This window comes from Dasypus novemcinctus, chromosome 9 (assembly GCF_030445035.2).
Source record: "Dasypus novemcinctus isolate mDasNov1 chromosome 9, mDasNov1.1.hap2, whole genome shotgun sequence".
NCBI classification, from domain to species: domain Eukaryota; kingdom Metazoa; phylum Chordata; class Mammalia; order Cingulata; family Dasypodidae; genus Dasypus; species Dasypus novemcinctus.
This window is the reverse complement of record NC_080681.1, coordinates 116,216,786-116,231,423: the sequence shown is the minus strand read 5'-3', so window position 1 is coordinate 116,231,423 and position 14,638 is coordinate 116,216,786. Positions and strand designations below refer to the sequence as shown.

Here is a 14,638-nt window from a genome sequence, read left to right as displayed (position 1 = left end):
CCCGCACAACTTCTGGCAGCGCCGGGCGGGCCGCGGCGGACTTGGGGCTGGTTTGTTTGTTTGTTTGAACTTCCTCGTCGCCACCTTCTCCCCCCCCCACCTCCGCCTCCCCCTCACCTCCCCCCCCCCAGCTTCTGGACCGGTTTGAAGGCTGCCCGGGGTGGGGGTGGGGGTGGGGGAGGGAGGGAGCGAGGAGGGGAGGGGGGAGAGGTGAAAAAAAAGGAGGAGGAGGAGGAGGAAAGAAAGAGCCCGCAGCAAGGGTGAAGGGAGCGGCCGGGAAGCGACTCCGGCCGACTCGGGAGCCGTCCCCGGCGCGCAGGCATGGCGGCGCTTCCCGGCAGCGTCCCGCGGATGATGCGGCCCGCCCCGGGGCAGAACTACCCCCGCACCGGCTTTCCCCTGGAAGGTAAGAGCGCCCCGCCTCGCCCCGCCTCGGCTCCTCCGCCGCGAGCCGGAGGTCCTGGCAGACTCGGCGATCCCGGGAGGCCGGTGGCGGCCGCGCCACTCGGGTCGCCTACTCTGCTGCGTCCCCCCGGCCCGGGCGCGCGACCCCGGGAGTTTCTGGGACCCGCGCTCGTCCGCTTCTGCTTCGGGGTCGCCGGCCCGCGGCCTCCGCGTCGCAGGTGGCGGGCTGGGGGCCTTTCTCCACGGGGTTCAGCTCCTAGTCAGTTTCGGCTCCTGATAAATCTCAGTGCCGAGGAACTCAGATTTTTCCGCGATTTCGGATGCTTTCCCCCCCGCTGCTTCTCGGCTGTCCGCGCTCGCCGCTGCGGGTGTGCTCCTCTCGTTTTTTTGAATTGGACTTTGCACCCCCGGGATGGCCTTCCAGTCCCTTTTATTTCGAAATATCAACAGACACCAAAAATGTGTGATACTTTTTATGCCTGAACTACGAAGCCACGACCGCTTCTTCCACCTCAACACTCAAAAACCTCTGTTTGTCGGCCTGGAAACAAACTAATTTGAAATAATTAATAGTAACGATTTTTTTAAAAAACAGAACTTTTCACCCCGGCTTCCGAACTCTGGAAATCTCCGGTTAGAGACCCTCGAAACGGCGAGAGGGCACGGCGATGTCCTGACACGGGGGGGAAGTACTCCTTTGCTAACGTGTCCTTCCTTCCCCCTAAGCACCCGGCGCCCGGGCTGAGCGGAGAGCACCGGCGGCCCCGGGTGCCGCTCCTCGAAGGGCTTTGGGAGCGCTCGGCCGCAATCCCTCCCCGAGTTTTTGTTTGGTTTTCTTTTTAAACTCGAGGAAGGCCTTCAACCTGTCGCTGAAGGAGCCGTTCTGCTCCCCGCCGCGGGAAGCCCGGGGTGTCAGGCAGAAGTGGTCGGAGAGATGTGCGACTTTTCTTTTTTTAAATTACTCTTCTGGTAATTGTCTGAGCCCCTGGTGCGTGAGGAAGGGGAGAGGAAGCAGGGAGGGGGGGGCGGGCGGGCAGCCTGCGAGGCGGGGAGGGGGTCCCTGCGGCAGCGAGACGGCGCGGGGTCCCTGAATTAGACAGAGGCGAAGGCAGCGGCTCCGTGATCAAGTGCGCGCGAGCGGCCACGCAGGCGGGCGGCGCCGCAGCCCGGGGATTTGGCCGAGCACTCTCCTGGAGCGAATGGAAGGGAAACAGGCGGCCGCGGCCGCGCGGCGGATTAGAACAATATTTGCCCAACATGCCGGAGAATACAGAGGAGAGCCGAGCGCCGGGCGCTAAAGAGGCTCTTGAATATAAAGTTGGGCGCTCGAGAGCTCTCCAGAGCTAATGGCATACCCCGCCACGGAGACCGCGCGCCTCGCACTCGGCGACGCACGATTTCTGATTAAATCCCAGGGTGGCTTCAGACACCTACTTTTACAAAGAGAGGTGGGGGGTACCGGGAGAGCGAGGGAGGGGGCGGCAGGAAGAGCCCAGCACCGCAGCCTCTTCTCGCCTCCTCCCTTCCAATTACAGTCAGCTCGCCCCACTCCGGAGGCTGTGAAATCATTCTAATCTGCCAGCTCTCCGCAGCCGCCGAGTCCCTAAATTGGGGGGATCGAGGCCGGATTAGTGCACCGGGTGTCCCCCAACCTTCTGTAGGAAATTGTGTCGGCTTGGCGTGAAGAAGGCCCCTGTGGGTATCTTCCCCTCCCCTGCGAACAACAGGGGTGCCTGTCTCCCTGGTTCCCAAAGTCACCCCCACTCGGTCGCTCTGGGCCGCATGGGACCAGCCTCTCAGAGCCCCGAGCCTCGTGGAGCCTGGAAAACAGGTCACGGTTTTCCGACGCCAAGCGGGCTTTTTGATTTAGGAGATTGCAGGCGCTGGCACATGCCCCAAACGTCCCAAAACGAAATTAGAACTATAAGAGGGTCGGAAAGAAAGGGGAGTCTCCAAGGAAGAGCCAGGTGCCCCCGCAGGCAAGGGCCAGCCGCGTGAGGTGGCAGGTCGCTGGGCTGCGCCTCAGCTGGTGCGCCCTGGGTAGGACTGCTCGGCTGCCAAAGCCGGGGCCCAGTGTGGGAGCAGCCAGCCTTCTGCCCCCCAGTGAAATGGAGCCGTCCTGGCCACTTAGGCATGGAACTGACCAGATGCGCCGCACCTCACGGGTTTTTTTCCTGTCTGAGGGGCAGGCGGGCCTGAGGCCCAAGTTCCCAGGCTGTGGCTGAGGGGACAGCAACTCCGAGGTCCCAGGATCTTTGTGCTCCCCCAGCCTCTTGGCTCAGCTCTCTGGCATTCAGATCCCCAGGTGTATCCTTCTTCCTGGTAGTGCAGCCGGCCTAGGGCACCTGGGGGACTCTTGCATTAGTGACCCCTCACTCTGTCTTTGCAGGACCTTCCTTCAGCTCTAGGACAGTTGTTTCCCTGCTTCTGAGCTGCCACAGCTCCAAATGTGGGGGCCACTGCCAGGGGCCTTGATGCTCAAACAGAACCGGAGCTGGGGGCGCGCTCGGTATCTCCCCCATCCTCACCTGTGCCTCTCTCTTTCCTCATCTCCCCTTCCTTGCCCAGTGTCCACTCCCCTCGGCCAAGGCCGGGTCAACCAGCTTGGCGGGGTCTTCATCAACGGGCGACCCTTGCCCAACCATATCCGCCACAAGATCGTGGAGATGGCCCACCACGGCATCCGGCCCTGTGTCATCTCTCGCCAGCTGCGCGTCTCCCACGGCTGCGTCTCCAAGATTCTCTGCCGCTACCAGGAGACCGGGTCCATCCGGCCCGGGGCCATTGGCGGCAGCAAGCCCAGAGTGAGTGTCTTCGCTGCGGAGGCTGGTGGCAGGCCTCCCCACGGCCGGGGGTCCTGCCTGGGGCCCCTCTCACTCCTTGGTGCCAACCAGTAGCCTCGGGGATGTCTGTATGTTCCTATGGCAAGTGCAATGGGCACACGTACCCTACTCCTGGTTACCCACCATGATTTGAATTTCTCAAGGAGGGGGCTCACTGAGGTCTGGGTTGCCCAAGACTTCGAGGTCAAGGACCCAGATCTGGGTCCCCTCCCTCTGCCCTGAGCCTCTGCCACGAAACCAGACCACTGGGCATCTTCCCTCTCAGTTGTTCTAGCTCCTGGCCCTCAGCCTCGCCTGAGAGAGCGAGGGGAGACCCTAGTGAGGTTTCTCTTCTGTTCCCTCTTGAGGCAGCTCCCATCCCTGGCTGCCCTCTGGGGGCCAGGAACTGATTTCTTAAAGAGTAAAGCCAACCTCAGGAGGGGGACTCGCAAACCAGGGTCACCAGCCCGGCGTGGGGTCCTTAGGAGGTTGATATTAAAAGTCTCTCCCTCCCCCCACCCCCCTCCACTCCTGCTCTCCCACCTCCACCTCTGAAGCAGGTGGCGACCCCGGATGTGGAAAAGAAGATTGAGGAGTACAAGAGGGAGAACCCAGGCATGTTCAGCTGGGAGATCCGGGACCGGCTGCTGAAGGACGGGCATTGCGACCGCAGCACTGTGCCCTCAGGTGAGAAGGCTTCTGAGCTGCCGGCCTCGCCCCGCCGGGCAGGGCTCTGCTTTGCAGGGGCTGGAGGTGGGAGCACAGGGGAGATGATGGGTGAAGGGGCACTTGGAGAAAAGTTGAGAGGAAAGGGGAGCAAGGGTGCCAAGGGAGGCAGATCATAGGGGTGAATCACAACAAAAAGAAGATTCAAGGAGGGATGAAGGAAAGAAAAGAAGGAAGGGGAGGGGAGAAGAAAGGAAGAGGGGGAAGGAGGGAAGGAAGGAAAGAGTAAGGAAGGAAGGAAAGAAGGAAGGAAGGAAGGGAAAAGAGGACAAAGAGCTAATCTAGACAGGTGGACAATATCAGAAAGCTCCCTTAGAACTTTCTTGGCGAAATGGGTCTGTCCCAGGAGTCGTGATCTCTGTAGGCTTCCCAGGACCCCCTTTTCCAAGTAATCAATGAACAGTGGGTCCCAAAGCCTTAGACCATGCTGCCCATAAGAAGGAAAGCACCGTGGGGTGAGTGAATGTGTGTGTATGTACAGGTGCATTTAGGCACACAGGGCCAGAAGCACACCTGAGTGTGAAGAGAGCAACAACAGGGGTGAGAGGGTCTCTGGGGAGGCCCCAGGGGAGCGTGGATGTGTGACTGCGTCAAGGATATGTGCTAGTGTAAGGCACAGGTGCGCGCAAGGAGGCGTAGAGCAATGCCACTGGGCCGGTGCCCCTGCGGGTGAGTGGCCCAGGTGCGAGTCAGGTTCCCTTAAGTGGGTGGCTGTGCCTGCGCCCTTGGCGAGGTTTACATGCACCGCGTGGGTTGGAGTCTGTGGCGTGAGTCCCCTTGCGGGTGCGAAGGGAAAATGGGGCTTCTGGATTTCCTCCCAGGGCCGAGGTGGCCGCGCGCTCTCCTGCCCCAACAACTTATACCCGCTCTTTTGTCTTTGACTTTCTGAGGTTTAGTGAGTTCGATTAGCCGTGTGCTCAGAATCAAGTTCGGGAAGAAAGAGGAGGAGGACGAAGCCGACAAGAAGGAGGACGACGGCGAAAAGAAGGCCAAACACAGTATCGACGGCATCCTGGGCGACAAAGGTAGGGACCCGTCCGGGGCCCGCGACGCCCACCGCCAGCGTGCGGACCTGTGCTTTGATTCCCCTGGAAGATGGGACGCGAACCTCAGTGGGCGACCGCGCCGGGCCTGGGGCAGCCGAGCGCCTTGTCGGGCTCGTTGAGAGCGCGCCCTCGGGGAGCCCTGGGACCCGGGCCCCTGGCTTGGGCGTCCCGGGGGAGTGCGGCGGAGGGTTAGAGCGCTGGGCGCCGCCGACTCCCCACCCGCGCGGGCCGCCGAGCGCTCCGCCGCGTGTTCCGCGGCCGGCGTTTTGGCTGCTAGTCCGGTGTCGATCAATTATTTATAGGAAACTTGGGCGACCGGGTGGGGGAGGAAGGAGGAGCCCGCCCGCGGCTCTCTAAGTGAATTTGTCAACCAGACCCGCACGCGCTCTCTAAACGGTCCCTTGAAACCCAGCCTGACAGCTGACTGACCGCTGCAATCAATAAAAATTAGCGAGGGCCGCGTGGGCCGCTGTCTGACGCGCAGTCCCGCGTTGCCAGGGCCCTGACGGAGACAGCCGGGAGGGCGGCCGGAGGGTGCGCCGTGCAGGCGCTTTCCTCTTCGGTGTGCGCCCGCGGCCCGGAGCTGAGGCCCAGCTCCCAGAGGCACAGGGCCCATGGGCCCCCACGGGGGAGAGCGACTAGGCCCCCCACGTCCTCTCCTCCCCGCGTGCCGCCGCGGCTGGAGTCGGGCCCTTGGTCCCTGCCTTTTCTCGCGGGTGGCGGGGGAAGACCTTCCCTCTTGCCAGCGCCCACACGCCGGGTCAGGGAACCGCTGTTGCTTTTAGACGCTGGAGAGTCCTTCTTTCTAGACACCCACCCCCGCGCCCCAGTTCTTTTTGTGATTTCCTAAGTGTGCATTATGCGGGGGCACCTGGGAAGAAATAGAAATGGAAGGCCTCCAGGCGGGCCCCCAAACACACACCTAGGGGGGCAGCAGGCAGAGCGAAGCAGGAATGCTGTGGCCCCCGAACCCGCAAAAACGTTGGCTTTGGGGAAAAGGGGGGGGGGGCGTTGCACTGGGCCTTGGAAACTTCGGTCGCGCGTTTGGCGAAGTTTCCTCCAGAGGTTTCCCGCGGCGCGCCCCTCCAGCCTTGCCTCTCACGCCACACTCCCTAGCCCAGGTCTTTCTCCAAGTTCTCAGCGGTCCTTCCAACCTTGAAGATGAACTTCACACACAAAGCCCGCTTCCAAAGACAGCTCGCAGCGAGGCCCAGCCCCCACAGGCCGGGCCTGAAGGGAAGGGGGGCCGGCTTGGAGCGAGGGCAGCTAGCGCCGGGGAAGGGGCGGGCTATTGACAGGCTGGGCCCCGAGTGGAGCCGCCGTCCCGCCCGGGACAAAAGGGCGCGGGAAGAAAGGGAGCGAGCTGCGCGTGGCACCCCGCTGGGCCCGGCCGGCTGAGGGGCCGGGGTCGGCGGCGGAAGCAGCCTGGCGTGCCAAGTAGTCCCTGGCTAAGACCAGGCGCCCCCGGGCCCTGCGGGGGTGGGGTAAGGGGTGGGTGGGTAGGTAGCCAGTCCTTGCTTTAGATTGTACTGGGAAGAGAATAGTTGGCGGGGGCTGGGTTTTATTTATTTTGTGGGGTGGGGGTCATAGAAATGGAATAATCCTTTCCGGGCAGGTTCTGAGAGTCCCGCTCTGACAGTTACCCCGGGAAAAGCGGGGGAAGGCTTGATTTTGGAGAGACTTAAGTGTGGGGTGGGGATGGGGGTGTAGGTGTCCGGTTCGGTAGGTGAGAAAGCACAAATAGATCCCTTTTCCTCTGAGAAAGGAAAGGGGTTGGAAAGCCAGGGTGGCGTGGCGGGTTGTCCCGCGGACTCAGAGGAGGTCAGGGGCTTCCCGTGCTGCCCTGGGCAGAGCACAGCAGCGCGCGGGCGGCTTCGCTGCATGGAGGTTTTCCCCGCAGCGGATCCAGGAAGCTCCGGGTCTCCACGGGTTCAACGAGGAGCTCAGGCGGCTCCAGCGGGGGCGGCTGAGAACGCAGGTGCGGAGCCCAGAGAGGAGGCGCGGGGCCGGGGCGATCTCGAGGGCAGGCGGCCTGCGCGCCCAGGGCCCCGCCGGGCTCGAGGGACCGCGGGCGGTGGGGCGCCCTGACTGCCGTCCGCTGGCCCGGCGCCCGAGCGGCGCTTGTGTCTTCCGGTGTGACCGTCCGCCACCGGCCTTGGGGTCGGAGTGCCCTGGGTGGTGGTCTGTGCAAGTGGCATTCTGCGTGGGTGTGCAGTAGGCTCCTCCGCGACTGTGGACGGGCGGTGTGACCTGTATGTAGAGAGGGCGGTCGCCTGTTCATCTGTGGACAGATTGGGTCTGTTTCTGATTTTGAGTACCTGGGCCAGTCCGTAGGCATCCAGGTGAACCACCCTGTCGGGACCCCCAGATCCATCCCAAGCCCTAGCCATCAGTTTCACTGCCAAGTTAAGGAGAGAAGACCCCCGAGCTCCACCCAAGTCGGCCAGGTCAGGCGAAGCCGAGCCGCCGCCGGGGCAGAGCGGCAGGCAGGGGGAGGGGTGCACGCTCAACTTTGTTTTGGCTTCTTACTCTTGACAAATGCTTTCTCCCGGGGTTGCCCCTCTCGTGGCGGGGAGCCGCCAAAGAAGGGGTTTAAGAGCTCTCCTCTTTAAGCGCTAAAGAGAGATCCCTCCCTGAGTCCGTTTTTTCCTATCGTCCGCTTGGCATTTAATAATGTTAAGACTTATTAGAGCTGGTAATGAAAACTGGGGCTGCTGAATAGGAAACTGTGTTGGAGAGGGGTGTAATAGCTTCCAGGCATGGTAAGAAACTATTTATCCGCAATCAGTCCTCACTCTCAGAGTTTGAAGCACAAACGTTAAGTTGAAGGGTTTTAAAGCAGATTAAATTGAGCTTTTATTTCTGTGCACTTTCATCTCTGAACAGCTCACTCCTGCTCCCCTTGGGCTGATATTCATGAGCCTGTTTCTTTCTCTCTCTCTCTCTCTCTCTCTCTCTCTCTCTCTCTCTCTCTCTCTCTCTCTCTCTCTCTCTCGCTCTCTCATCCTTGTTAGGACTCAGTTTTTCGGGGTGTCGCTGTGAGGCTCTTCAGAGCCCTGCCCACAGGGGCTCCGGCCATGCCCTGCTCACCTGCAGCGGGAAGCGGGTGGCTCTCGACCCCCACCCACCTGGACGCTTTCCCGCTCACTCCTTTCTCTGAGGATTAGGAGAGAGACAGGCCCGGCACCCAACCAGGAAAGGATTTGGGGAGGGACAGGAAAGGAAAAGATTGTCCCAGAATCCCAGCCCAGAGGAGACTTCTGTAAAGAATTTGAGAGGGGTTTGCAAGGGGTCCGGCCGCTCCCCTGTGGGAGCTGAGGGAGGGAGTGGGAGGAGAGGAGCAATATTCCAGCCGCAGCAACAACAGTGATAAACGAGGAGCCCCGGAGCCTCAGCCTTCCACAATGCGCAAGTTTAAGCCGAAACTGACCTGGTCAAGGGACATGGACCAGGTCAAGACACCAGGCTCCACGTTGCCACTGGGCTAAAAAGCCCATGGAGACACGATAAGTGTGAAATAACAACAACGACAACAAAAAAGAAGTAGTAGAAGAAGAAGCTGTATTTTCCTTTGGGGAAAAAAAAATGCCAGCATCAGAATGGTGCTGGAGAATTTGCAGACTTGCCGGGTATCAGACCATCTGGGATGGGGATGGAGGGGGTGGGGGGAGGCGCGAGGCAGATTTGTTTTTCTTTACGTGGTCCTTAATTTAGTTTTCAAGCAGCAAACTTAGAGGTGTGGAGTGGGAAATGGCGCGGAAGGATCGGAAGGGAGGGGAGCGCCCGAAGTGTCGGTTTTAGACACTTGTAAAAGGAGGTGGGAAACAATTTAATTTGGCAGGAGCGATAGCTGCTAATGCGGTTTTCGGTCGTTTGCTACACTAGAAGAAGCTGTTTTGATTGTGTGTACAAGGACCTGCCAAATTTAATTAGGCTCCGGGGGAGCGAGTGAATAGGGGAAGGGGGGCAGCTCCCCTCAGCCCACACCGTTTTGGGGCTTCACACCTGGAAGAGGCATTGTTCACGGGATAGGCAGGAACGGGAAAGGGACGGAGGGTGGGGGGGGGGCGGAGAGGAAGAGAGGACCTGGAGGGGGGAGCCAGGGAGGGGACGAGATAGGCCATTTATCAAGAAACAATCTGCATTGATTTAAACCAACAAGTTCCCTCCTCTGTAAATGTGTGTTTAGAGAAAGGTAATTGACACTCCACCAAATCAAAGGATTACCCCGGGTTGGCAATCTAATCAACCAGCGTCCAGGCGGGATTTGAGGCTGTTCAGAGTGGGATCAGCTTCGCATAATGGGGGCTCCGAGAAAGATGGGGAGGGGGGATGTCAGGCGATTCCCGGCTTTAGGCAGTGCTCGGTGGCGGACATTCAGTGAGACTGGGGGGGAGGCGCTCTGCCGCGCCAGGGTGGTGGGGGGATGGGGTGAGTGGAGCGGGGGGTGTGGAGGGGAGAATACTCCAGCAGAGGGGGCTCCCGGCGAGGGGGCGAGCCCACACTGGGCTTGACAAGACTCCCCCTTTCTTCCCTCCAGTCCCCCCAACCGAAGAAGAGAGGGGGGAGGAGGGAGCTGAGACTCAGGAACAACAAGGAGATAACTGTTACAAAGGCAAACACTGGCGCTCGCGCGCTCGCAGCCCCGGAACCCGCGGTAAATAAACAAAGTCGGCAAACTGTTTGCCAGATAAACTCGTGCCTAAATCGAGTGTGACGGGCAAGGAGAGAAGAGACAGAAAGAGATAAGGTTGGAGGGGGAATGAACGCACCTAATCTAATAGAAGACGTTTAGAAAACAAACTTGAAACAAGGGAGACCAGGCGAGCGCGGGGTAATTATCCGCCCCAGAGAGCGGGGGTGGGGGGGGGGGTGTTGGAAGGCTCCGCGCGAGCGCTGGGTGCTGGGGCGGGGGGACTCCACGGGGACCTGACAGAGGGTCCCCCGGGCGCGCAAAGGAAGCGGCTAGGATCCCGGACTGAGGCGCCCGCGCCGCCCGCGTCCCCGGAGCGCAGGCCTTTTAAACCGGCTGGGGTCTCCTGCTGCGAGGGCGTGCGGGGTTTGCGTTCACCTCCGGGCACGCACCGCCACACACCGGCTGCTTCAAGGCGCCGGTACCTAAAAGCCTCGTGCGCCCGGCGCAGCGGTGAAAGGAATTAGATATTTACCAGTTGAAATAAGCCTGGCTAAGAAGAGAGAAGAGAGACATTGAAAAGATGAGGCAGGGGGAAGACTTCAAACGAATTCATCATTCGGAATGGTGGACGGGAGATTTACCAGGCAGTATTGGGAAGTTATTTAGATATTAATAACACATTTTCCTGAGGCGCGACCACGGCAGCCATCTGCGCTGCTCTCGGAGCTATTTGGCTGGGTGGAATATGGGCGTCTCAAATGTTGGGAAGAGATAAGGCAATCAGTCTAACCCTGGTCCTAAGACTGCATCGCCGCGTTAAACCCGGATTAACCTACCCCCCCCCCCAGCCGCCGCCCCCTCTCCTTTCACAGCTTTCCAAATTTTCAGTGGAATTTACATGGAAGGATTTAAAAGCACATATACCAGTAGCTTTGAAGCAAGACGGTGGTTTTTTAGGCTTTTTTTTTTTTTAAAGGAATCTCTTTCTCAAAATGAGAGTTGTCATGCACTACATTATATATAAATGATATTATATAAAAACGTGTATGTTTATATGAGGAGAGAGCTGAGCAAATGAGGTTTCCTTCCAGGTCACCTCTGTGGAGTTTTTATTTTCCATCCTATCATCATCGGCAAAGTTGACCAGGTCTCCTTCTGTACCAGGCCCAGCCTAAGGATAGAAACAGGAGCTGGACAAGGTCCCTGGCTGGGACCGCAAGCTCAGGGTAAGGCCAGATAGAACCCAACCCCAGAAAAGACAGTGCCCGGGGAGGGGAGGCCCCAGAGTCCTGGCACTGTGGGGCAAGGCCCCCCAGAGGCTCTGGGGACTTGAGGGTCATGACTAAGGGGGGTGCGGATTCCAGGAATTCCAGCGAGATAGTGCTTCTACCCCCTCCCACGCCAGAGCAACCCGGCAATTGGGAAATCCAGTGGAGGCCGGGGGTAAGGGGGTGGCGACGGCGGTGGAAGCTTTACATGCCCCACTCAGTTTTTGCAGTTCTGGGCCTTCCCTCTTTTTTGTCCCCCCCTCCCCCAATTCTGACCGAAAGAGGAAAAGGTGGAAGTGGGGTCAGCGCTTTCTGACCTGCTCTGGAGCGATTGGCCCCGGCTGGGGTCGGCGCGGGAGGGAGGGAGCTCGCCTTCCCAAATCGAATCAAGGCAGAACGGTGACCTAAGGGGGAAACTTCGCCATTAGTAGATAGACCTCTCCAAAACTTCAAACAAAGGTGGGGGGGGCCAGGCAGGGAGGAGTGGGGAGGAGCTCAGGAGCCGCTGGGCGCCTGCGAGGGGGAGGGGCCTAGAGGAGGAAGAGAAGGGGTCGAGGGCAAAGGGAAGATGGGGGGCAAAAGGAAGGAGCGTAGGGAAGGGGGTGCAAAGGGCGGGGGTCGGCTGCAGTGATCCTAGGACTTTCAGCGGCCGGCGGTGGGGGGGGAGCAAGAGCGTCTGCAGGTCCGTGGCAGCCTTGGGAGGGCTGAGGGGAAATTCTGCATGCCCCCAAGTCTGCTCCGGAAGGGTCCGAAGCCATCAGAGGAGGACATGGGGACGCGTGCCTGGCCCGCGCCCGTCCTCAGCCCCCTATCCCCACGCAGGCCCTTTCGGCAGCCGAGAGAGGGTGCGGGGCTCTGCGGGCCTGCTGCGGGTGGATGGGCTTGATTTCCCCCGAGGCTGCGGGTCAGTGAATGGGCCTTCCAAAACTCGAACGCTGGGCTCTGGGATTCGCTGGGTCCCAAGCCCGGGTCGGAGCCAAGGGAGGGGTGGGCCGAAGTCTCGGAGACGGAAGTTCCAGGAGGGGAGCGAGACCGAGGGTTCGAAAGGACTTGGGCGTCCGCAGAGGGAGCGCCGGGAGGCCGCGGTGCGGGAGAAGGGAACCTGCTAGGCTCGAGTCTAAGGACGCTCAGAAATGCCGAGGGGCCGAGGGCGGTGCGGAGCAGCCGGGAGAAAGACAAAGAGGCGGCGGCCGGGAAAGGCTGGCCTGGGGCGGGCAGGCCCTGCGGACAGCGGGCCCTGGAGTCGGCGCCCGCGGCAGCGTGCGGGCAGGCGGGAGGCGACAGGCTGCTCACTGCCGCCCTTTTGATCCTCCGCGGCAACCCTTATCAGAAGCGCTGGCGGTGACACTGGCACAAAGGCAGTTCATCATATTACAGCGCGGCCGGGCGGCTGCCCTGCCATCCCGCCGCGTAATTAGAGGCGGCCGAGCGGGCCGGCGAGGCAGGAGGGCGGCCGATTCCGAGGCGGGGGCCGGGGAGGGGGCCGGCCCGAGCGCCTGGCTCGATCGGACGAGGAGCGAGGGGCACGGGGACCCCCCTAAAATAAACCTGCCAGCCTGGGTTGCACTGCCGGGAGAGGGAGGCTCGGGCGCTCCGGCTTAGCTGCGGCCGCTGAGAAGTTTTCGGCTTTGCGAAAGGGGTGGCGCGGGGGCCACCACCCCCAGGCTCTGGCTACGGACTGGAGGGAGGAGAGGGGAGGGGAGGTTACGAGCTGGGCTCAGAGCTGAAGGCGGCCTGCTGCTCCCGAGCTGGTCTGCACCCACCGGTTTCTGCGGCTGAGCTGGACTCCCCTCCGCCGCCCGCCGCTCTCCGATTCTCCACCTGAACCCGCGTGTGAGCGGCTGGAGGAGGGCGGAGGGCAGAGCGCGTGGCTGCCGCCCAGGAGGGGAGCGCTCAGTGTCCCCCCCGCATCCTACACGTTCAAGATCTCTAGGCCCCAGCTCCCTCCCAGGAAGAACCAGAGGGCTGGACTAAGAGGAAAATGGGTATCCTTTTGGGGGCTCCTGGCTCCCTTCCAGAATCCGATGAAGCCTAGGAAACCGGCCATTCTCCTCCATTCTACCGGCGCAGATTTTTGCAAACAGTGGAAGGGGTTCCTGGGTCTCTTGAGGCCACACCCCGCTGAGAGCCTCATTCCTGCCTGCTTCCTGGGACTCCCCTGTTCTCTAGGGCACTTCTGACTCCCTGAGCCGGGGCCCAGGATGAGGAGACAGGGATGGGATCCGGGGGAGAGGCTGGGAGCCTGCCCCTTGCCGGGGCCCAGGGCGAATCCCCCCCTTTCCAAAACAGAAGCAGCAGACTCGCCCCAGTGGGTGGTTGAAGAGGTCCTTTCTGAGGCGCTTGTTTTGTTTGCTTGTTCGTTTTTTGCAGAGATGAGCACAAATGCTCTCAGTCTAGCCCACAAAAAAAGAGAAAATTTCCTTTTGGGGGTGAAGGAGTGTGGATTTATTTATTCATTTAAATTTATTGCGCGCCCGCTGTGCGCCAGGCATTGCGTTAAGTACCGGGGAAGACCCGAGAGATGGCTGCCTTCCTGAGCTTCACAGCCAGGTGTTGAGACAGAAGATAAAGCAGCCCACCAGTACACGGCTCTACCTGCCGGCCGGTGTCTCCGCATGTGCTCACCTGGCTCTCCGTGCGTGCCTTCCTCGTTGTGTGTGTGTGTGTGTCCGTGGCGTTTGCAAAAGTTGTGTGTGTGGATAGGGGTCTCTGCGTATGGTGTGTGCAGGTCTGTGTGAACACAGCAGCAGTGTGTGTTTGGGGCCGCGCTGACTGCGGCAGCCCCCTGCCTGACTTCGGGCCGACGGAGTCGCTGAGGTCTGCCCGGGCCTTGCAGCGCTGCGGGCTTGAGCAAGTGGAGGGAGGAAGCGGCGGGGCCGCGGGGCTGCGGAGCCCCTCGCCTTCCCCGCGTGCTTTGTCTGAAGCCGGGAGAGGACAGCAGATCAAAGCGTCCCCGGGCGGGACAGAAAAGGGGTGGGGCGGCGCGCTCGCGACTTGGCTTGGGAAACTCCACCCCAAACTTTACTGGGATCTTCTCTGTGGGACCCAGAGCCGGCAGAGCCCCAGCGGAGGGGGTGGCTCAGCGCGGGTGACAGGTGGAGTGGGCCGGCTGGGGGTTCGAATCCAGCCGAGGGGAGGGTTGACTAGGTGCCTAGGGAGGGTGAAGAGAGAGCAGCGTTGGGGTGAAGTGTTGGGGTGTATGTGTGTATGGGTGGTGTGTTGTGTATACTTTTGCCGTGGAGGTTGTGGGACTGAGATCAAGCCCTCCGGTTGCCTGGAAACTTGCCCTAGAGTTGCACCGGCTTTACTGGGCTGCACAGAAGTAAAAATCAAAGTCAAGCTGGAGTCCGCATCTATAGCCACAGCTTCTGGGCTGCTAGGAGTGGGGGCGGGGTTCGGCATCTTGAGGCACCTTCTGGAACCCAGTGGAAGCCTACGAAGCGCCTCTATCTCCCGCCCTCTCTTGCCATCACGCGCCCGGCGGGGCCGGCAGTGCAGTTGCAGAACCCCGCGCTTTCCGGCCTCGGACTTTGCATGAAGGCCACACTCCCTCCCCGCCCTGCTCCTCATCCCCACTTTTCCTCCTAGCCCCCCTTCTTGGGCTCGGATTCACCCTTCTTAGGGTGGAAAGATCCAGCAGCAGAAGAAGAAAAAAGAAATTCCAATGTGGGAGTGGGTGGAAAGGGGGCACCACCAAAGAGAACTCCTTTTATTCTGCTTTTTGCCACTCCTCCC

At 60.7% G+C, this 14,638-nt stretch overlaps 1 protein-coding gene across 4 annotated transcripts in view; it reads left to right on the top strand.

Moving 5' to 3' along the window:
• The first annotated feature begins 264 nt into the window (after positions 1-264).
• Positions 265-14,638, top strand: part of PAX7 (paired box 7) — a 100,905-nt gene continuing 86,531 nt past the window's right edge. The window contains exons 1-4 of one of the 4 annotated variants that reach the window (XM_058304831.2): positions 265-406; positions 2,974-3,209; positions 3,788-3,914; positions 4,844-4,978. In XM_058304831.2, coding sequence (XP_058160814.1) covers positions 322-406; positions 2,974-3,209; positions 3,788-3,914; positions 4,844-4,978 — 583 coding nt within the window. In that variant the 5' untranslated portion in view covers positions 265-321. Of the gene's footprint in view, positions 407-2,973; positions 3,210-3,784; positions 3,915-4,843; positions 4,979-14,638 lie in introns of all 4 variants that reach the window. The other 3 variants (XM_058304833.2, XM_058304830.2, XM_058304832.2) reach the window with 3 other exon arrangements.